This window comes from Cyanistes caeruleus, chromosome 33, assembly GCF_971803275.1.
Source record: "Cyanistes caeruleus chromosome 33, bCyaCae1.hap1.1, whole genome shotgun sequence".
NCBI classification, from domain to species: domain Eukaryota; kingdom Metazoa; phylum Chordata; class Aves; order Passeriformes; family Paridae; genus Cyanistes; species Cyanistes caeruleus.
In genome coordinates, this window is record NC_141734.1 from 2,356,679 (window position 1) to 2,378,481 (window position 21,803).

The 21,803-nt window shown below is 68.7% G+C and overlaps 1 protein-coding gene across 1 annotated transcript; it reads right to left on the reverse strand.

The window, feature by feature from the left end:
* Positions 1-60: 60 nt before the first annotated feature.
* VARS1 (valyl-tRNA synthetase 1) lies at positions 61-21,569 on the reverse strand. The gene is made up of 31 exons (XM_086870741.1): positions 21,500-21,569; positions 20,737-21,074; positions 20,113-20,256; positions 19,773-20,024; positions 19,592-19,685; positions 19,009-19,109; positions 18,806-18,930; positions 18,053-18,217; positions 16,782-16,863; positions 16,581-16,700; positions 15,373-15,481; positions 14,705-14,805; positions 14,299-14,389; positions 13,665-13,789; positions 13,044-13,147; positions 11,320-11,478; positions 10,005-10,095; positions 9,501-9,606; positions 8,668-8,738; positions 8,454-8,579; positions 6,791-6,895; positions 6,278-6,346; positions 5,786-5,864; positions 4,931-5,058; positions 4,174-4,338; positions 2,909-3,017; positions 2,229-2,398; positions 1,534-1,645; positions 762-937; positions 509-658; positions 61-174 (listed from the first exon to the last, which is right to left on the reverse strand). Exons 2-31 carry the CDS (start codon positions 21,070-21,072, stop codon positions 106-108), a joined length of 3,834 nt encoding a protein of 1,277 aa, XP_086726867.1. The 5' UTR covers positions 21,073-21,074; positions 21,500-21,569; the 3' UTR covers positions 61-105.
* Positions 21,570-21,803: the final 234 nt, after the last annotated feature.

Here is a 21,803-nt window from a genome sequence, read left to right on the forward strand (position 1 = left end):
CACGCCCCCCTCATTATCCCGGGCACGCCCCCACGGGGTCCCCCAGTGACAGAGGCAGGGGCGGCTCCAGGAACTCTTTATTTGGGGAGGGGTCCCGGGGGGGGGTCACAGCATTTTCCTCATCAGCTCCTCGGCTTCCAGAACGTTCCGCAGCTCCGACTCCAGCTGGCTCAGCTGCGGGGGGGGCACGGCACAGGCTGGGACCCCTCCCCACGGCCCCCCCAGAGCCCCCCAACCCCTCCTCAGCACCTCGAGACCCCCCCCAAATTTTCCCAGACCCCCCCCAGAGCCCCCCCCGAGGCCCCCAACCCCTCCTCAGCACCTCGAGACCCCCCCAAATCCTCCCAGAGCCCCCCAAGGCCCCCTAGAGCCCCCCCCGAGCCCCCCAACCCCCTCAGCACCTCGAGACCCCCACCAAATCCTCCCAGACCCCCCCCAGAGCCCCCAATTCCCATCCGTGCCCCCCCAAATCCTCCCGGAGCCCCCCCCGAGCCCCCCCCGGGCTCACCTTGGCCGCGTCCGCCTCCTGCACGTGGGGGGGCACCTTTTGGGGGTACCCGGGGCCCCCCCGCCGCTCCCGCAGCCGCTCCAGGGCCTTCTCCAGCTCCTCCCGGCGCCCCCCGAGCCGCGACAGCTCCTTGGGGGGGTCCACGATGCCCTGAGGAACCCCCCCCCCCCCGGGAAAAAAAACCGGCTCGGGTGATGACGTCAGGGCGCCGCTGATGACGTCAGGGCGGTGCGTGTGACGTCACGGCGCTCACCTTGAGCAGCAGGTGCACGGTGCAGCGATCCGAGGCCACGGCCACGGCGCAGCCCTGGGGGGGCCCCTCGCCCCCCCCCAGCAGCCGCACCGAGCCCACCCCCCCCAGCGCCCGCAGCAGCCCCCGGCTCCGCCCGGCCCGAGACCCCCAGCCCGGGTCGGGGCACTGCAGGAAACCTGGGGAGGGGGCAACGGAGGGGGGTCAGCGGGGTGGGACCCCCCCAGAGAGACCCCAGAGACCCCAAAAACCCCCCCGGGACCCCCAGAGACCCCCATAAACCCCCAGAGAGACCCCAAAAACCCCCCGAGACCCCCAGAGAGTCCCCAGAAACGGAAATGGGAAAGTGTAAAAGCTTCACCACAGAGGAACACCTGGAGACCCCCAGAGACCCCCCCAGAGACCCCCTCCCTCACTCTGGGGGGGTTTTGGGGGGCTCGAGGGACCTCAAAGGCACCCGGGACCCTCCCCCAGCTCCCCAAACACCACCCGGGACCCCCCACCCCACTGAGGGTGTCCCCAAAGCCCCCCGGGCGTGCAGGGGGGTCTCCCCTCAGCCCCCAGCCCCCTGGGGGTCTCCCCAAGCCCCCTGGGGGTCTCCCCAAGCCCCCCGGGCGTACAGGGGGGTCTCCCCCAGCCCCCCGGGGGTCTCCCCAAGCCCCCCGGGCGTACAGGGGGGTCTCCCCCAGCCCCCCGGGGGTCTCCCCAGCCCCCCGGGCGTACAGGGGGGTCTCCCCCAGCCCCCTGGGGGTCTCCCCCAGCCCCCCGGGCGTACAGGGGGGTCTCTGGCGGGTCAGGCCGTGCGCTGCCCGCAGGCTCCGCAGGGCTCGGACGATTCCCAGCAGGAATTCCATGGTGGTCTCGGCCTCCTCGTCCTGCCAGCAGAACTGGGGGCGCACGGGGGGGTCAGAGACCCCCGAGACCCCCCCAAATCACCCCTGAGACCCCCCCAAATCCACCCAAATCCCCCTGAGACTCCCCACATACACCCCAAATCCCCCTGAGCCCCCCTGGGAAACCCAAACCCCACCCAGACCACCCCAAATCCCCCTGAGACCCCCCCAAATCCACCCCAAATTTCCCCTGGGAAACCCAAACCCCACCCAAATCCCCCCAAATCCCCCTGAGACCCCCCCAGCCCCTCCCCAGAGCCCCCAGCCCCTCCCAGGGGCCCCCAAACCCCACCCAGACCACCCCAAATCCCCCCCAAATCCCCCCCAGCCCCTCCCCGGGACCCCCAAATCCCACCCAGACCACCCCAAATCCCCCCCCAGCCCCCCTTGCAGACCCCCAGCTCCCCCCAGCCCCTCCCCAGGACCCCCAAACCTCACCCAGACCCCCCCCAGACCCCCCCAAATCCCCCCCAAATCCCCCCCAGCCCCTCCCCAGGACCCCCAAACCCCCCCCAGACCCCCCCAAATCCCCCCCCAGCCCCCCCCAGCCCCCCCCCAGCCCCCCAGCCCCCCTGACCTGCTGGGGCTCGGGGAAGGGGGCGAGGCAGACGCTGGGGGGCGCGGGGGGGGCGCGGGGGGGCAGCCGCTGCCAGAGCTCCTCGGCCAGGAAGGGCATGAAGGGCGCCAGGAGCCGCAGCCCCGCGTCCACGCACGTCAGCAGCGTCAGCCGCGCCGCCGCGGGGTCACCTGCACCGACGGGGGGTCCCTCTGCACCCCGGGACCCCCAAAACCCGGGAACCCCCCAGAAACCCACGGGAACCCCAAAACCCCCCCCAGGAACCCCAAAAACCCCCCCGGGAACCCCAAAAAGCCCGGGAACCCCAAAAACCCCCCCCGGGAACCCCAAAAACCCCGGGAACCCCAAAAACCCCCCCCGGGAACCCCAAAAACCCCCCCCAGGAACCCCAAAAACCCAGAAACACCCCCAGAAACCCACGGGAACCCTACGGGGACCCCCAAAAACCCGCGGGAACCCCCCAGAAACCCCGGGAACCCCCCAAAAACCCACGGGAACCCCAGAAACCCACCCCGAAACCCCCCGGGAACCCCAAAAACCCCACAGACCCCCCACAAACCCCCAGGACCCCCAAACCCCCCCCCCAGAAACCCCCGGGACCCCCCAGAACCTCCCCAAATCCCCCCCAGCCCCCCCCAGCCCCGGCAGTGACCGGGGGTCTCCCGCCCCTCCCCCCTCACCTTCGTCGTCCTCGCCGTCCCCGTCCTGCCCCTCCCCCTCCGCGGGACCCCCGGGGACCCCCCCGGGCTGGGCCGGGGTCCCCCGGGACAGCAGCGGCTTCACGCACTCCTGGGGGGCAGCGGGGTCAGGGACCCCCAAACTGACCCCAAACTGCCCCCGGGACCCCAAACTGACCCCAAAGTGACCCCAAAGTGACCCCAAAGTGACCCCAAAGTGACCCCAAACTGCCCCCAGGACCCCAAACTGACCCCAAACTGACCCCAAAGTGACCCCAAAGTGACCCCAGGACCCCAAAGTGACCCCAAAGTGACCCCAAACTGCCCCCAGGACCCCAAAGTGACCCCAAAGTGACCCCAGGACCCCAAACTGACCCCAAAGTGACCCCAAAGTGACCCCAAAGTGACCCCAAAGTGACCCCAGGACCCCAAACTGACCCCTGAGACCCCAAACTGACCCCAAACTGCCCCCAGGACCCCAAAGTGACCCCAAAGTGACCCCAAAGTGACCCCTGAGACCCGAAATAACCCCCTGAGACCCCCCCGGGACCCCAAAGTGACCCCAGGACCCCAAAGTGACCCCAAAGTGACCCCAGGACCCCAAAGTGACCCCAAAGCATCCCAGGGACCCCCCTGAGACCCCCAGGACCCCCGGTGACCACCCCACACCCCCCCGAGCCCCCATTCCTGCAGCTTCCCCCCCCCCATAGCCCATAAACCCCCAGACCCCTGTGACCCCCATGACCCCCGTGACCCCTGTGACCCCCCCAGACCCCCCAGACCCCCCCGTACCAGGTACACATCACACAGCTCGTACACCCAGAAGCCGTGCATGGCCGTGGTGACCCCTGTGACCCCTGTGACCCCCGTGACCCCTGTGACCCCCGTGACCCCTGTGACCCCTGTGACCCCTGTGACCCCCCCAGGACCCCCCAGACCCCCCAGGACCCCCCAGACCCCCCCGTACCAGGTAGACGTCACACAGCTCGTACACCCAGAAGCCGTGCACGGCCGTGGTGGCCCCTGTGACCCCTGTGACCCCCCAGACCCCTGTGACCCCTGTGACCCCTGTGACCCCTGTGACCCCCCCAGGACCCCCCAGACCCCCCAGGACCCCCCAGACCCCCGTACCAGGTACACATCGCACAGCTCGTACACCCAGAAGCCGTGCACGGCCGTGGTGACCCCCGTGACCCCTGTGACCCCTGTGACCCCTGTGACCCCCCCAGACCCCCCAGGACCCCCCAGACCCCCCCAGACCCCCGTACCAGGTAGACATCGCACAGCTCGTACACCCAGAAGCCGTGCACGGCCGTGGTGGCCCCCGGGAAGTCGAAGCCCCCCAGGGCGGCCCCGCAGGTCCCCACGGCGCGGCTCAGGCGGCTCCGAACCCAGCGCTGGGCCAGGGACCCCCGGGACCCCCGGGACCCCTCCTGGGGACACACATGGGGGATTGGGGGGACACGAGGGGTTTGGGGGGGGTCACAGGGGGATTTGGGGGGTCACAGGGGGGTTTTTGGGGGTCACAGGGGGGATTTGGGGGGGGTTTGGGGGTCACAGGGGGGTTTGGGGGTCACAGGGGGGATTTGGGGGGTCACAGGGGGGATTTGGGGGGGATTTGGGGGGGATTTGGGGGGTCACAGGGGGGTTTTAGGGGTCACAGGGGGGATTTGGGGGGTCACAGGGGGGATTTGGGGGGGATTTGGGGGGGATTTGGGGGTCACAGGGGGGATTTGGGGGGATTTGGGGGGGATTTGGGGGGTTTTGGGGGGTCACAGGGGGGATTTGGGGGGATTTGGGGGGTCACAGGGGGGATTTGGGGGGTCACAGGGGGGATTTGGGGGGTTTTGGGGGCTCGGGGGGTACCTGTGTCTCGGGGGGGATTTGGGGGGTCACAGGGGGGATTTGGGGGGGATTTGGGGGGTTTTGGGGGCTCGGGGGGTACCTGTGTCTCGGGGGGGATTTGGGGGGGTCACAGGGGGGATTTGGGGGGGATTTGGGGGGATTTGGGGGCTCGGGGGGTACCTGTGTCTCGGGGGGGGGCCGGTAGCCCTCCCCCAGCGCCCGCAGCACGAAGCGCGCCCCGTTCCACACCTTGTTACAGAAGTGCCGGTACCCCAAAACCCGCCCCACGTCCAGGTTGATGTCCCGGCCTGGGGGGGCAGCGGCTCAGGGGGCGGCCGGGGGGGCCGGGGGGGTTGGGGGGGTTTGGGGGGGTTTGGGGTTTTGGGGGGGGTTTAGGGTTGTTTTGAGGGGTTTTGGAGAGGATTTGGGGCTGTTTTGGGGGGCTTTGGAGCACGTTTGGGGTGGGTTTGGGGGGTTTGGGGGGCTTTGGGGGGGTTTCAGGGGGTTTGAGGTGGGTTTGGGGCGGGTTTGGGGGGGTTTGGGGTGGGTTTTGGGGAGTTTCTGAGCACATTTGTGGTGGTCGGGGCGTTTGGGACATTTCGGGCGGTTTCGGGGCTGTTTCGGGTGTTTTTGGGGCAGTTCTGGGTGTTTTTGGGGCCGTTTCGGGCGGTTTCGGGGCAGTTTCAGGTGTTTTTGGGGCTGTTTCGGGTGTTTTTGGGGCAGTTTCGGGCAGTTTCGGGGCAGTTTCGGGTGTTTTTGGGGCAGTTTCTGGTGTTTTCGGGGCAGTTTTGGGTGGTTTCTGGTGTTTTCGGGGCAGTTTCGGGCGGTTTCAGGGCTGTTTCGGGTGTTTTTGGGGCATTTCGGGCGGTTTCGGGGCAGTTTTGGGCAGTTTTGGGGCATTTCGGGCAGTTTCAGGGCTGTTTCGGGTGTTTTTGGGGCAGTTTCGGGCAGTTTCAGGGCTGTTTCGGGTGTTTTTGGGGCTGTTTTGGGTGTTTTTGGGGCAGTTTCGGGGCGTTTCGGGCGGTTTCGGGGTACCCTGGGCCGTGTAGGCGCAGAGGGCGAAGCGCAGCGCGTCCGTCCCGCACTCCGGGATCCCCTCGGGGAAGTCGCGTTTCTGGGGGGGGGGGGGTGTCATTGCAGGGGGGGATGAAGGACCCCCCCCCAGCCCCCCCAAAAAACACCCCCGGGACCCCCCCAGCCCCCCGGGACCCCCCAGCCCCCCAAAAACACCCCCGGGACCCCCCAGCCCCCCGGGACCCCCCAGGCCCCAAAAAACAACCCCGGGACCCCCCCAGCCCCCCCGGACCCCCCCAAAAAACACCCCCAGGACCCCCCAGCCCCCCCAGGACCCCCCCAGCCCCCCAAAAACACCCCTGGGACCCCCCCCACACCCCAAATTCCCAAATTGCCTCCCTCAACCCCCCTAAATCCCCTCTAGACCCCCCCCAGACCCCCCCAGACCCCCCCAGAGCCCCCCCAGACCCCCCCAGACCCCCCCAAACCCCCCAGACCCCCCCAGACCCTCACCTGCCCCTCCCGGGCCCGCTCCAGCTCCGCAGGGTCCAGGTTGCTGCTCTCCAGCTGCTGATGCAGCTCCTGGGGACACGGGGGGATTCTGGGGGGGCTGGGGGGCTCGGGGGGGGGGTTTGGGGGTCTCAGGGGGATTTTGGGGGGTCTGGGGGGCTCGGGGGGCTCGGGGGGGGGGTTTGGGGGTCTCAGGGGGATTTGGGGGGGCTCAGGGGGATTTTGGGGTGCCAGGGGTGGTTTTGGGGTCCCGGGGGGGGTTTTGGGGTCGTGAGGGATGTTTGGGGGTCCCGGGGGGGTTTTGGGGGTCCCAGGGGGGGTTTGGGGGGTCCGGGGTGGGGTTTGGGGGTTCCAGGGGAGGTTTTGGGTGTCCAGGGTGGGGTTTTGGGGGTCCCAGGGGAGGTTTGGGGGTCCCGGGGGGGGTTTGGGTGTCCAGGGGGGGTTTGGGGGTCCCAGGGGTGGTTTAGGGGTCCCGGGGGAGGTTTTGGGGGTCCCGGGGGGGGTTTGGGGTCCCACCTGCAGCGTCACCCCCGTGATGACGTCCAGGGGGTCGATGACGTTCCCCAGGGATTTGCTCATCTTGCGCCCGTGGGCGTCGCGGACGATGGCGTGCAGGTAAACCTGGGGGGGGTTCAGGGGGTTTGGGGGGTTTGGGGTGATTTGGCTGGATTTTGGGGTGATTTTGGGGTGATTTGGCTGGATTTTGGGTGATTTTGGCTGGATTTGGGGTGATTTTGGGGCTGACCTCGCGGAAGGGCAGGCGGCCGGTCAGCGCCAGCCCCAGCATCACCATCCGTGCCACCCAGAAGAACAGGGGATTTTGGGGTGATTTTGGGGTGATTTGGGTGGATTTTGGGGTGATTTGGGTGGATTTGGGGTGATTTTGGGGCTGACCTCGCGGAAGGGCAGGCGGCCGGTCAGCGCCAGCCCCAGCATCACCATCCGTGCCACCCAGAAGAACAGGGGATTTTGGGGTGATTTGGGTGGATTTTGGGGTAATTTTGGGTGGATTTTGGGTGATTTTGGGTGATTTTGGGGTGATTTGTCTGGATTTGGGGTGATTTTGGGGCTGACCTCGCGGAAGGGCAGGCGGCCGGTCAGCGCCAGCCCCAGCATCACCATCCGCGCCACCCAGAAGAACAGGGGATTTGGGGGTGATTTTGGGGTGATTTGGGGTGGATTTGGGGTGATTTTGGGGTGATTTTGGGTGGATTTTGGGTGGATTTTGGGTGATTTTGGGGTGGATTTTGGGGTGATTTGGGGTGATTTTGGGGTGATTTAGGTGATTTTGGGGTGATTTGGGTGGATTTGGGGTGATTTTGGGGTGATTTGGGGTGATTTTGGGGTGATTTGGCTGGATTTTGGGTGGATTTTGGGGTGATTTTGGGGCTGACCTCGCGGAAGGGCAGGCGGCCGGTCAGCGCCAGCCCCAGCATCACCATCCGCGCCACCCAGAAGAACAGGGGATTTTGGGGTGATTTGGGTGGATTTTGGGGTGATTTTGGATGATTTTGGGGTGATTTGGCTGGATTTGGGGTGATTTTGGGGTGATTTGGGGTGATTTTGGGGTGATTTAGGTGATTTTGGGGTGATTTTGGGGCTGACCTCGCGGAAGGGCAGGCGGCCGGTCAGCGCCAGCCCCAGCATCACCATCCGCGCCACCCAGAAGAAGAGGGGATTTTGGGTGATTTGGGGTGATTTGGGGTGATTTTGGGTGGATTTGGGGTGATTTGGGGTGGATTTTGGGGTGATTTTGGGTGGATTTTGGGTGATTTTGGGTGATTTTGGGGTGATTTAGGTGATTTTGGGGTGATTTTGGGGCTGACCTCGCGGAAGGGCAGGCGGCCGGTCAGCGCCAGCCCCAGCATCACCATCCGCGCCACCCAGAAGAAGAGGGGATTTTGGGGTGATTTGGGGTGGATTTTGGGGTGGATTTGGGTGGATTTGGGGTGATTTTGGGGTGATTTGGGGTGATTTTGGGGTGATTTGGCTGGATTTTGGGTGGATTTTGGGGTGATTTTGGGGCTGACCTCGCGGAAGGGCAGGCGGCCGGTCAGCGCCAGCCCCAGCATCACCATCCGTGCCACCCAGAAGAAGAGGGGATTTTGGGGTGATTTTGGGGTGATTTTGGATGATTTTGGGGTGATTTGGCTGGATTTGGGGTGATTTTGGGGCTGACCTCGCGGAAGGGCAGGCGGCCGGTCAGCGCCAGCCCCAGCATCACCATCCGTGCCACCCAGAAGAAGAGGATGTCGTGGCCGGTCTCCAGCAGCGAGCCCGGGTAGAAGCGCTCCAGGTCGGGGGTCTGGGGGCACAGGGGGACCCCGGGATGAGACCAGGGCCCCCCTAAACCCCCCCGGGGCCCCCCAAACGCCCCCCAAGCGCCCCCTCACCTGCTCAGGCCACCCGAAGATGGAAAAGGGGAAGAGGCCGGAGGAGAACCAGGTGTCCAGAACGTCCTCGTCTGTGCCCAGGGACAGCGGTGACCCCCAGGGACCCCCAGGGACCCCCAGAGACCCCCAGGGACCCTCAGGAACCCCCAGAGACCCCCAGGGACCACCAGAGACCCCCCAGGGACCCCCAGAGACCCCCAGGGACAGCGGTGACCCCCAGGGACCCCCAGGGACCCCCAGGGACCATCAGGGACCCCCAGGGACCCCCCAGAGACCCCCCAGGGACCCCCAGGGGACCCCCAGGGACCCTCAGGGACCCCCAGGACCCCCAGGGACCCCCAGAGACCCCCAGGGACCCCCAGGGACCATCAGGGACCCCCAGGGACCCCCAGAGACCCCCAGGGACCCCCAGGGACCCCCAGAGACCCCCAGGGAACCCCAGGGACCCCCAGGGACCACCAGGGACCACCAGGGACCATCAGGGACCCCCAGGGACCCCCAGAGACCCCCAGGGACCATCAGGGACCACCAGGGACCCTCAAGAGACCCCCAGGGACCCCCAGAGACCCCCAGGGACCACCAGGGACCACCAGGGACCCTCAAGAGACCCCCAGGGACCCCCAGAGACCCCCAGGGACCACCAGGGACCCCCAGAGACCATCAGGGACCCCCAGGGACCACCAGGGACCCCCAGAGACCATCAGGGACCCCCAGGGACCCCCAGAGACCCCCAGGGACCCCCATGGACCATCAGGGACCCCCAGAGACCCCCAGGGACGCCCAGGGACCCCCAGGATCCCGCTCATTCCCCCCCCCAGTGCCCCCAGTCCCACCTTGCCTCAGGCTGACCAGTTCGGGGGGGACCCCAAAGGCTGCGGCCGCTTTGGCCCGAGCCTCGTCCTCGGAGCGGCCGCTGACCCAGAACCGCCCGTCCTCGTCCTGGGACCCCCAAAAGTGACCCCAAATGTCACCTGGAGACCCCCAAATCACCCAGAGACCCCTCCCCTGACCCAGAACCGCCCGTCCTCGTCCTGGGACCCCCAAAAAACCCCAAACGTGACCCCAAATGTCACCCAGACACCCCCTGAGTGCCCCCCCAGCCCCTCAGGACCCCCCTCAGGACCCCCCCCAGCCCCTCAGGACCCCCCGAGTGCCCCCCCAGCCCCTCAGGACCCCCCTCAGGACCCCCCCCAGCCCCTCAGGACCCCCTGAGTGCCCCCCCAGCCCCTCAGGACCCCCCTCAGGACCCCCCCAGCCCCTCAGGACCCCCCTCAGGACCCCCCCAGCCCCTCAGGACCCCCCTCAGGACCCCCCCCCAGCCCCTCAGGACCCCCCACCTGGCCGGGGGACACTTGGGGGTCGTTGATGGTGACAAAGTAGGCGGGGATGCGATGGCCCCACCAGAGCTGCCGGGAGATGCACCAGTCCCTGCGGGAATCCGTGGGGCAGGTGAGGGGCGGGGCTATGGGTCAGGGCTATAGGGCAGGGCTATAGGGCAGGCTATAGGGCAGGGTTATGGGTCAGGCTATGGGGCAGGCCGTGGGTCAGGCTGTGGGTCAGGCTCTATAGGTCAGTGCTATAGGTCAGGCCATGGGTCAGTGCCGTGGGTCAGTGCCGTGGGTCAGGCTATGGGGCAGTGTTATGGGGCAGACCGTGGGTCAGTGCCATGGGTCAGTGCCGTGGGTCAGGCCATGGGTCAGGCTATGGGGCAGTGTTATGGGGCAGACCGTGGGTCAGTGCCATGGGTCAGTGCTATGGGTCAGGCTATGGGGCAGTGCTATGGGGCAGTGCTATGGGTCAGTGCTGTGGGTCAGGCCATGGGTCAGGCCATGGGTCAGTGCCATGGGTCAGTGCTGTGGGTCAGGCCGTGGGTCAGGCTATGGGGCAGTGCCGTGGGTCAGGCCATGGGTCAGTGCTATGGGGTAGTGCTATGGGGCAGTGCTATGGGTCAGTGCTATGGGGCAGTGCTATGGGTCAGTGCTATGGGTCAGGCCGTGGGTCAGGCTATGGGTCAGGCCGTGGGTCAGGCCATGGGTCAGGCCATGGGTCAGTGCCATGGGTCAGTGCTGTGGGTCAGGCCGTGGGTCAGGCCGTGGGTCAGTGCTATGGGTCAGTGCTATGGGTCAGTGCTATGGGTCAGGCCGTGGGTCAGGCCGTGGGTCAGTGCTATGGGTCAGGCCATGGGTCAGTGCCGTGGGTCAGGCCATGGGTCAGTGCTATGGGTCAGGCCGTGGGTCAGGCCGTGGGTCAGTGCTATGGGTCAGTGCTATGGGTCAGTGCTATGGGTCAGGCCATGGGTCAGGCTATGGGGCAGTGCTATGGGGCAGTGCTATGGGTCAGGCCGTGGGTCAGTGCTATGGGTCAGTGCTATGGGTCAGTGCTATGGGTCAGGCCATGGGTCAGGCTATGGGGCAGTGCTATGGGTCAGTGCTATGGGTCAGGCCGCGGGTCAGGCCATGGGTCAGTGCTATGGGGCAGTGCTATGGGTCAGGCCGTGGGTCAGTGCTATGGGGCAGTGCCGTGGGTCAGGCCATGGGTCAGGCCATGGGTCAGTGCTATGGGTCAGTGCTATGGGTCAGTGCTATGGGTCAGGCCATGGGTCAGTGCTATGGGTCACTGCTATGGGTCAGGCCGTGGGGCCGGCGCTCTCACCTGATGTTGTCCATCCAGCTGAACCAGGTGCGGGCGTGGCCGGGCGGGTGCAGCCTCAGGTCCCCCCTGCGCACGGCGGCCGCCGCGGCCCCGGCCAGGCCCTGGCAGCGCACGAACCACTGCGGCACCGCCCGCGGCTCCAGCACGTCCTTGGAGCGGCTGTGGGGCGGCAGTGGCACTGTGTCACCCCTGTGTCACCCCTGTGTCACCTCTGTGTCACCCCTGTGTCACCCCTGTGTCACCCCTGTGTCACCCCTGTGACCCCTGTGTCACCCCTGTGTCACCCCTGTGTCACCCCTGTGACCCCTGTGTCACCTCTGTCACTCATCACCCCAATCCCTGGCACTGGGGGCACACCTGGGGCACACCTGGGGCACACCTGGGGCACACCTGGGGCACACCTGGGGCACACGAACCACTGCGGCACCGCCCGCGGCTCCAGCACGTCCTTGGAGCGGCTGTGGGGCGGCAGTGGCACTGTGTCACCCCTGTGTCACCCCTGTGTCCCCTCTGTGTCCCCTCTGTCACTCATCACCCCAATCCCTGGCACCTGGGGCACACCTGGGGCACACGAACCACTGCGGCACCGCCCGCGGCTCCAGCACGTCCTTGGAGCGGCTGTGGGGCGGCAGTGGCACTGTGTCACCTCTGTGTCACCCCTGTCACCCCTGTGTCACCCCTGTCACTCATCACCCCAATCCCTGGCACTGGGGGCACACCTGGGGCACACCTGGGGCACACCTGGGGCACACCTGGGGCACACCTGGGGCACACCTGGCAGCGCACGAACCACTGCGGCACCGCCCGCGGCTCCAGCACGTCCTTGGAGCGGCTGTGGGGCAGCAGTGGCACTGTGTCACCTCTGTGTCACCTCTGTGTCACCCCTGTGTCACCCCTGTGTCACCCCTGTGTCACCCCTGTGTCACCCCTGTCCCTTCTGTGTCACCCCTGTGTCACCCCTGTGTCACCTCTGTGTCACCTCTGTCACCCCTGTCCCCTCTGTGTCACCCCTGTGTCACTCCTCACCCCAATCCCTGGCACCTGGGGCACACCTGGGGCACACCTGGGGCACACCTGGGGCACACCTGGGGCACACCTGGCAGCGCACGAACCACTGCGGCACCGCCCGCAGCTCCAGCACGTCCTTGGAGCGGCTGTGGGGCAGCACCTCTGTGTCCCCCCTGTCACCCCTGTCCCCTCTGTGTCACCTCTGTGTCACCCCTGTCACCCCTGTCCCCTCTGTGTCACCCCTGTGTCACTCCTCACCCCAATCCCTGGCACCTGGGGCACACCTGGGGCACACCTGGGGCACACCTGGGGCACACCTGGGGCACACCTGGGGCACACCTGGGGCACACGAACCACTGCGGCACTGCCCGCGGCTCCAGCACGTCCTTGGAGCGGCTGTGGGGCAGCACCTCTGTGTCACCCCTGTCACCTCTGTGTCACCTCTGTGTCACCCCTGTCAGCCCTGTGTCACTCATCACCCCAATCCCTGGCACCTAGGGCACACCTGGGGCACACCTGGGGCACACCTGGGGCACACCTGGCAGCGCACGAACCACTGCGGCACCGCCCGCGGCTCCAGCACGTCCTTGGAGCGGCTGTGGGGCAGCAGCGGCGGCTCTGTGTCCCCTCTGTGTCACCCCTGTCCCCCCCGTGTCACCCTTGTTTCCCCCCCCGTGTCCCCCCCCGTGTCCCCCGGTGTCCCCCCCGTGCCCCACCTGCAGATGGGCACCACCATGGGGTTCTCGCTGACCCCCCGGAACAGCCCCCGCTCCTTGAGGGTCTCCAGCAGCACCGAGCGCGCCTTGAACCGCGGCATCCCCTGGGGAGGGTCCCGAGTGACCACAGAGTGACCACAGAGTGACCACAGACCCCCCTGAGTGCCCGCAGAGCCCCCTGAGTGACCACAAAGCCCCCCCGAGTGACCACAGCCCCCCCTGAGTGACCACAGAGTGACCACAGAGTGACCCCGAGTGACCACAGAGTGACCATGAGTGACCCCGAGTGACCACAGAGTGACCATGAGTGACCACAGAGCCCCCCGAGTGACCACAGAGCCCCGAGTGACCACAGAGTGACCACAGAGCCCCCCCGAGTGACCACAGAGCCCCCCCGAGTGACCACAGCCCCCCTGAGTGACCCCGAGTGACCACAGACCCCCCCCAAAGTGACCACAGCCCCACCCCGAGTGACCACAGACCCCCCCCGAGTGACCACAGCCCCACCCCGAGTGACCACAGACCACCAGACCGCGCCCCCAGCACCCCCCCATTTCCCCCCCCGGGGTCTCTCTGCCCCAGCGGGGGTGGGGTCTCACCCGGAAGGGGGCGTGGCCTCACCTGGAAGGGGGCGGGGACGTTGACCATGGTGCCGTCCTCGGCGATGACGGCGGCCACGCCCAGCCCGTGCCGCTGCCCCACCTCGAAGTCGGTGGCGTCGTGGGCGGGCGTGATCTTAACGGCACCTGGGGGCGGGGCCGGGGTTGGGACACGCCCACAAGCGGCCACACCCACCCTGGCCACGCCCAGCCCGGCCACACCCACCCTGGCCACACCCACCCCAGCCACGCCCACACCAACTCAAGCCCTCTAAGCCACGCCTGGTTAGGTCACACCCCTTTGGACCACACCCACACAGGCCACGCCCCCACTCCAGCCACACCCAGAAACCACACCCAACATTAACCACACCCAAACAGCCCCGCCCCAAACCACACCCAAAATTAACCACACCCAAACAGCCCCACCCTCCAGGCCCCACCCACAAACCACACCCAAAAATAACAACACCCAAACAGCCCCACCCAAACCACACCCAAACAGCCCCGCCCCCCAAACCACACCCAAAATTAACCACACCCAAACAGCCCCGCCCCCAAACCACACCCAAAAATTAACAGCCAAGCAGTCCCGCCCCCAAACCACACCCAAACAGCCCCGCCCTCCCGGCCCCGCCCCGGGCCCCGCCCCTCACCGGTGCCGAACTGGGGGTCCACGAAGGCGTCGTGCAGCACCGGCAGGCGCCGCCCCGTGAACGGGTGCAGGACGTGGCGACCCCGCAGGTGCTGCCGGGGAGGGAGGGCGGGGCCTCAGGGACACACCTGAGCCTGGCCACGCCCACCTGGGGACACTGAGCCACGCCCACTGTGGGGCGCACAGCTACAGCTGGGCAGGTCCTGCCCCTCACCTGGTAGCGGGGGGTCTCAGGTGTGCCTGGCCCCGCCCCCAGGTGTGCCTGGCCCCGCCCTCACCTGGTAGCGGGGGGTCTCAGGTGTGCCTGGCCCCGCCCCCAGGTGCGTCTGGCCCCGCCCTCACCTGGTACCGGGGGGGTCTCAGGTGTGCCTGGCCCCGCCCCCAGGTGCGTCTGGCCCCGCCCTCACCTGGTAGCGGGGGTCCTCGGGGTGCACGGCCACGGCCTCGTCCCCCAGCATCGTCTCCAGACGCGTCGTGGCCACCACGAGCTCGGAGTCCTCCCCCTCCCCTGGGGGGCACAACGGGGCTGGGGTCACCCCATGGGCCCCACAGAGACCCCCAGAGAGACCCCAGAGAGACCCCAGAGACCCCAAAGAGACCCCAGAGACCCCATGGGCCCCACAGAGACCCCAGAGACCCCAGAGACCCCATGGGCCCCACAGAGACCCCAGAGACCCCAGAGACCCCATGGGCCCCACAGAGACCCCCAGAGACCCCCAGAGACCCCATGGGCCCCACAGAGACCCCAGAGACCCCAGAGAGACCCACAGAGACTCCAGAGACCCCAAAGAGACCCCAAAGAGACCCCAAAGAGACCCCATGGGCCCCACAGAGACCCCAGAGACCCCATGGGCCCCACAGAGACCCCCAGAGACCCCAGAGAGACCCCAGAGAGACCCCAGAGACCCCCAGAGAGACCCCAGAGACCCCAGAGACCCCAAAGAGACCCCAAAGAGACCCCAGAGACCCCCAGAGACCCCAGAGAGACCCCCCAGACCCCCCAGAGCCCCTCGAGCCCCCCCAGATCCCCCAGAGCCCCTCGAGCCCCCCAGCCCCCCCAGCCCCCCGTTTTTACCGGCCCCCTCCAGGGGGTAGGCGAAGGCCACCAGGACCCCGAACTCCACGGGCTCGTCGTAGCCCGGCACCCGCAGCAGGGTGCGGCCCCCCAGCTCCCGCTTCTCCACCTGGGGGGGCACCGGGACCCCCGTGTGACCCCAGGGACCCCCCCGAGCGCCCTAAAACCTCCCTGACCCCAGAGCCCCCCCCCCGAGCCCCCCAAAACCCCCCTGACCCCAGAGCCCCCCAGAGCCCCCCAAAACCTCCCCGACCCCAGGGACCCCCAAAACCTCCCCGACCCCAGGGACCCCCAGAGCCCCCCAAAACCTCCCCGACCCCAGAGCCACCCCCGATCCCCCAGCCCCGCCAGGGTTTGGGGGGGTTTTGGGAGGTTTTGGGGTTTTTTGGGGGGTTTTGGGGGGTTTTTTGGGGGGTGTCTGGGGATTTTGGGGGGGTTTTGGGGGTGTTTTGGGGAGGGGGTTTTTGGGGGGGTTTGTGGGGTGTTTTGGGGGCTTTTAGGGGGTTTGGGGGGTTTTTGGGGGGTTTGGGGGTGGTTTTGGGGTGTTTTGGGGTATTTTGGGTTTTTTTGGGGTGGTTTTGGGGCAGTTTTGGGGTGTTTTTGGGGTGTTTTGGGGCGTTTTGGGCACCTCGATGTCGGAGACGGCCGAGCGCAGGGCGCAGCTCCAGTGCCCCAGTTCTGGGGGTTTTGGGGGGATTTTGGGGTGTTTTGGGGTGCTTTGGGGAGGGGTTTTTTTGGGGGGTTTTTGGGGTGTTTTGGGGAGGGGGTTTTTGGGGCGGTTTTTGGGGGGATTTTGGGGTGTTTTGGGGGGGTTTGGGGAGGGGGTTTTTGGGGCAGTTTTGGGGGGTTTTTGGGGTGTTTTTGGGGTGTTTTGGGGCGTTTTGGGCACCTCGATGTCGGAGATGGCCGAGCGCAGGGCGCAGCTCCAGTGCACGATGCTGGGGGTTTTGGGGGGGTTTTGGGGGGGATTTTGGGGTGTTTTGGGGTGTTTTGGGGAGGGGGTTTTTGGGGCGGTTTTGGGGCGGTTTTGGGGTGTTTTGGGGCGTTTTGGGCACCTCGATGTCGGAGATGGCCGAGCGCAGGGCGCAGCTCCAGTGCACGATGCTGGGAGTTTTGGGGGTTTTTGGGGGGGTTTGGGGTGTTTTGGGGAGGGGGTTTTTGGGGCGGTTTTGGGGCGGTTTTGGGGTGTTTTGGGGCGTTCTGGGCACCTCGATGTCGGAGATGGCCGAGCGCAGGGCGCAGCTCCAGTGCACGATGCGGCGGCTGCGGTAGATCAGGCCCTGCTCGTGCAGCCTGACGAAAGCCTCGGTCACCGCCCGGCTCATTTTCTGTGGGGCAGGGGGGACTCAGGGGGGGCTCGGGGGGGGGCTCGGGGACCCCCGGGACCCCCCCCAGAGCCCCCCACTCACGGGGTCCATGGTGAAGCAGGCGCGCTCCCAGTCCATGGAGGCTCCCAGGCGCCGCAGCTGCTGGTAAATGCGGTCGCCCTTCCTGGGGGGACGGCGAGGATGTGGGGCTGGGGGGAGCTGTGGGGCTGGGGGGGGGCTGTGGGGCTGGGGGGGGGCTGTGGGGCTGGGGGGGGCTGTGGGGCTGGGGGGAGCTGTGGGGCTGTGGGGCTGGGGAGGGCTGTGGGGCTGGGGAGGGGCTGGGGGGCTGGGGAGGGGCTGTGGGGCTGGGGGGGGCTGTGGGGCTGGGGGGAGCTGTGGGGCTGTGGGGCTGGGGAGGGCTGTGGGGCTGGGGAGGGGCTGTGGGGCTGTGGGGCTGGGGAGGGCTGTGGGGCTGGGGGGGGCTGTGGGGCTGTGGGGCTGGGGGGGGCTGTGGGGCTGTGGGGCTGTGGGGCTGTGGGGGGGCTGTGGGGCTGTGGGGGGCTGGGGGGGCTGTGGGGCTGGGGAGGGGCTGGGGGGCTGGGGAGGGGCTGTGGGGCTGTGGGGCTGGGGGGGCTGGGGGGGGCTGTGGGGCTGGGGGGAGGCTGTGGGGCTGGGGAGGGGCTGGGGGCTGGGGAGGGGCTGTGGGGCTGTGGGGCTGGGGGGGGCTGGGGGGGGCTGTGGGGCTGTGGGGGGCTGTGGGGCAGGGGAGGGGCTGTGGGGCTGGGGGGGGCTGTGGGTCACTCTGGGGTCACTCTGGGGTCACTCCGGGGTCACTCTGGGGTCACTCTGGGGTCACTTTAGGGTCCCTTCAGGCTGCTGTGGGTCCCTTTGGGGTCACTTTGGGGTGTTGTGGATGACCATGGGGTCACTTTGGGGTCACTTTGGGGTGCTGAGGGGTCACTCTGGGGTCACTCAGGGGTCACTCCGGGGTCACTCTGGGGTCACTCCCGAGTCACTCCCGGGTCACTCCGGGGTCACTCCCGGGTCACTCCCAGGTCACTCCCGGGTCACTCCCTGGACACTCTGGGGTCACTCTGGGGTCACTCCGGGGTCACTCCCGGGTCACTCCCAGGTCACTCTGGGGTCACTCCCGGGTCACTCCGGGGTCACTCCGGGGTCACTCCCAGGTCACTCCCGGGTCACTCCCGGGTCACTCTGGGGTCACTCCCGGGTCACTCCCGGGTCACTCTGGGGTCACTCCCGGGTCACTCCCGGGTCACTCTGGGGTCACTCCCAGGTCACTCCGGGGTCACTCTGGGGTCACTCCCGGGTCACTCCCGGGTCACTCCCGGCCCCCCGCAGCGGTCACTCACTCCTCCTTCCAGCGCCACACCTCCCCCAGGAAGGCGTCGCGGCCGAGCTGGTGCCGAGTGACCCCTCGGGAGCGGAGCAGGCGCCGCTCCACGACCACCTGGGTGGCGATTCCGGCGTGGTCACAGCCCGGGGCCCACAGCGTGGTCAGCCCCCTCATCCTGTGCCTGGGGGGTCACACAGGGGTCAGTCGGGGTCACAGGGGTCACTCAGGGGTCACTCAGGGTCACAGGGGTCACTCAGGGGTCACTCAGGGTCACAGCCCGGGGCCCACAGCGTGGTCAGCCCCCTCATCCTGTGCCTGGGGGGTCACACAGGGGTCACTCAGGGGTCACTCAGGTCACAGGGGTCACACAGGGGTCACTCAGGGGTCACTCAGGGTCACTCAGGGGTCACTCAGGGTCACTCAGGGGTCACAGGGGTCACTCAGGGGTCACTCAGGGTCACTCAGGGGTCACTCAGGGGTCACAGGGGTCACTCAGGGTCACTCAGGGTCACTGGGTGACCCCCGGTGGTCACTCAGGGTCACCCCAGCGGTCACTCAGGGTCACTGGATGACTCCCAGTGATCACTCAGGGTCACTGGGTGACCCCCGGTGGTCACTCAGGGTCACTCCATGGTCACCCCAGTGGTCACTCAGGGTCACTGGATGACTTCCAGTGGTCACTCAGGTTCACTGGGTGACCCCCGGTGGTCACTCAGGGCCACCGCAGCGGTCACTCAGGGTCACTGGATGACCCCCGGTGGTCACTCACCAGCGGGTCAGCGTGTCCTGGATGGCCACGGTCAGGGCGTGGCCCAGGTGCAGCGTCCCGGTGACGTTGGGGGGAGGGAGGCACATCACGAACACCCCCCGGGGGTTGGGGGTCTCCAGGGAGCGCTGGGGGGGGCAGGGGGGGTCAGGGGGGCTCTGGGACCCCCCCGTGCCCCCCGGGGACCCCCGGGGACCCCCACTCACCCCACACTCCGGCCGGAAGAACCCCTCCTTCTCCCACCAGCTGTACCACGCCGCCTCCACGTAGGCGGGGCTGTAGCTCTCGGGGAGCGGCCCCCCCACATCTGGGGAGGGGTCCCGGGGGGGAAACGGGGGTCAGAGCCGGCCCCCAGACCCCCCAATCCCACAAACATCCCCCCAGTGCCACCAGAGCTCCCCACAGACCCCCAGAGACCCCCAGAGACCCCCAGAGACCCCCACAGACCCCCACAGACCCCCACAGACCCCCAGTGCCACCACAGCCCCCCACAGCTCCCCACAGACCCCCACAGACCCCCAGAGCCACCACAGCCCCCCAGAGACCCCCAGAGACCCCCAGAGACCCCCAGAGCCGCCTCAGCCCCACCCAGACACCCCAAAACCCTCCCGAGACCCCCCCAAAGCCCCCCAAAACCTCTGAGCCCCCCCAGACCCCCCAAAGCCCCCCCAGAGCCCCCCAAACCCTCCCAAGACCTCCCCAAAACCCCCCAAAACCCTTCCAAGACCCCCCCAAATCACCCCAAAACCCTCCCACGACCCCCCAAAGCCCCCCCAGACCCCCCCATACCCTTCTTGCAGCCGGGGGGGGTGGGGGTCTCGTAGCGCAGCCCCTGCAGCTCCCGCCGGGCCCGGCTGGGCTTGGCCTTGTCCTTGGCCTGAGCCTGGGGGGGCACGGGGGGGGTCAGGGGTCCCCAGAGACCCCGAGGGACCCCCAGAGACCCCGAGGGACCCCCGGAGCCCCCCCTCACCTGCAGCTCCCGGTTCTTCTCCTGTTTCTGCTGGAACTTCTCCAGCTTCTCCCGTTTCTTCGCTTCCTTCTTCAGCTGCGCCGCGCTCTTGGGGGGGGTCCCGGGGGTCCCGGGGGGGGTCCCGGTCTCGGGGTCCCCCCCCCCGCAGAGCCGCACGTCCCCCAGCTCCGCCCGGAACTGGGGCAGCCGGACACAGCCCAGGAACCAGCGAGTGACCCCCGGGAAGGGGGCGCGGGAGGGGGGGTCCAGCACCTGGGGGGGCACGGGGGGGGCACGGGGGGGTCAGGGACAGCTCGGGGGGAAGTCCCCGGGGGTCCCCAGGAGCTCGGGGGGGTCTCACCTGCGTGAAGGGGGCCAGCAGGGCGCAGGCCACGGTGACATCGGCCAGGGTGACGCCGTCGCCCACCAGGAAGGAGCGGCCGCCCAGGTGGGACTCGAGAGCCCCCAGACCCCGCAGCAGCTCCTGCAGCCCCCGGGCGCGGGCCTGGGGGGGCACGGGGGGGCGTCAGGGACCCCCGAGGTACTCACGGACCCCCCCAGGACCCCCAAACCCCCCCGGCATCCCCCAAACTCCCCCAGCATCCCCCAAACCCCCCCGGGACCCCCAAGCTACTCACGGACCCCCCCCCAGTATCCCCCAGGACCCCCGAACCCCCCCAGAACCCGCAGGCCACTGTCCTCTGAAACCCCCCAAGACCCCCAGGACCCCCCAGGACCCCCCAAATGCCACCCCTGAACCCCCCCAGGATCCCAAACCCCCCAGGACCTCCCAGGAGCCCCGAACCCCCCCAGGACCCCTCAAATTCCACCCCCGAACTCCCCCAGGACCTCCCAGGACCCCCAAAGTCCCCCAGGACCCCACTGACCTCGGGGGGCCCCCCCAGGACTCCCCAGCCCCCCCAGGACCCCCCCAGGACCCCCAAACCCCCCCAGACCCCCCCAAGCCCCCCAGGACCCCGCTGACCTCGGGGGGCCCCCCCATGGCGATGGCGGCGGCCGGGCCCAGCTCGCCCTCGGCGAACGCCACCCACTGCCGGACCAGCGCGGCCTCGGGGGGGGCCCGGCCCCGCAGCCGGGGGGGGCTCACGAACAGCGCGGCGGCGCCGGGGCCCAGCAGGGCCCCCCCGGGGGTGCGCAGGGCGGGCAGCCCGGGGGTCCCGGGGAGCCCCCCGGAGCCCCCCCCGGGCACCCGCTCCACCCGCGGCGCCGGGCCCGGCCCGAAGCGGGCGGCGATCAGAACCCGGCGGGCGGCGGCATCGGCGGGGGGCGGCGGCAGCAGCAGCACCGGGGGGGCGGCCATGGCTGGGGGGGGAAACGGGGGCTCAGGGGGCACCGGGGGCACCGGGGGGGCACCGGGGGGGACACCGGGGGTACCGGGAGGAGGTTCGGGGGCACCGGGAGAGCACCGGGGGAGCACCGGGGGAGTGTTCGGGGGTCCCGGGGGGCCTCAGGGATCCCCGGAGGAGTGTTCGAGGGTCCCGGGGGGGATTTGGGGATCCCGGGGGGGTCTCAGGGGTCCCGGGGGGGATTTGGGGGTTCCGGGGGGGTCCCGGGGTCCCGGTGCGGGCCTCAGGGGTGCCGGGGGGGGCTCAGGGCCGCAGGTGGAAGGTCCGGGGCTGTGGGCAGGCCGGTACCGGGGGGTGTCGGTGGAGGGGGCTCGGGGGGGGGGGATTTGGGGGTCCCGAGGGTCACGTGGTCTCCCCGCCCCACCCCCTCCCCGCCGGTACCTGAGGCGGCGGCGGCGGCGGCGGGAGGAGGAGACACGTGGGGCGGCGCGTGCGGCGCGTGCGCAGAGCCCCGCCCGCCCCGCGCTGCCATTGGCTGCCGCCCGCCAGCCTGGGCGGGGCTTCCGGTGCCGCCGAGCCCCGCGGAGCGAGCGCCGCCCCCGCCGCGCTCAGCGCCCCCCAGCGGAGCGGCGGTGCCCAAACCTCCGCCACCCCAAAAAATGGGGTTCGGAGACCCCCAAAACCCCCCAAAACCCCCCCAAAAACCACCCCAAAACCCCCCCAAACCATCCCCAGCCTCCCGGGA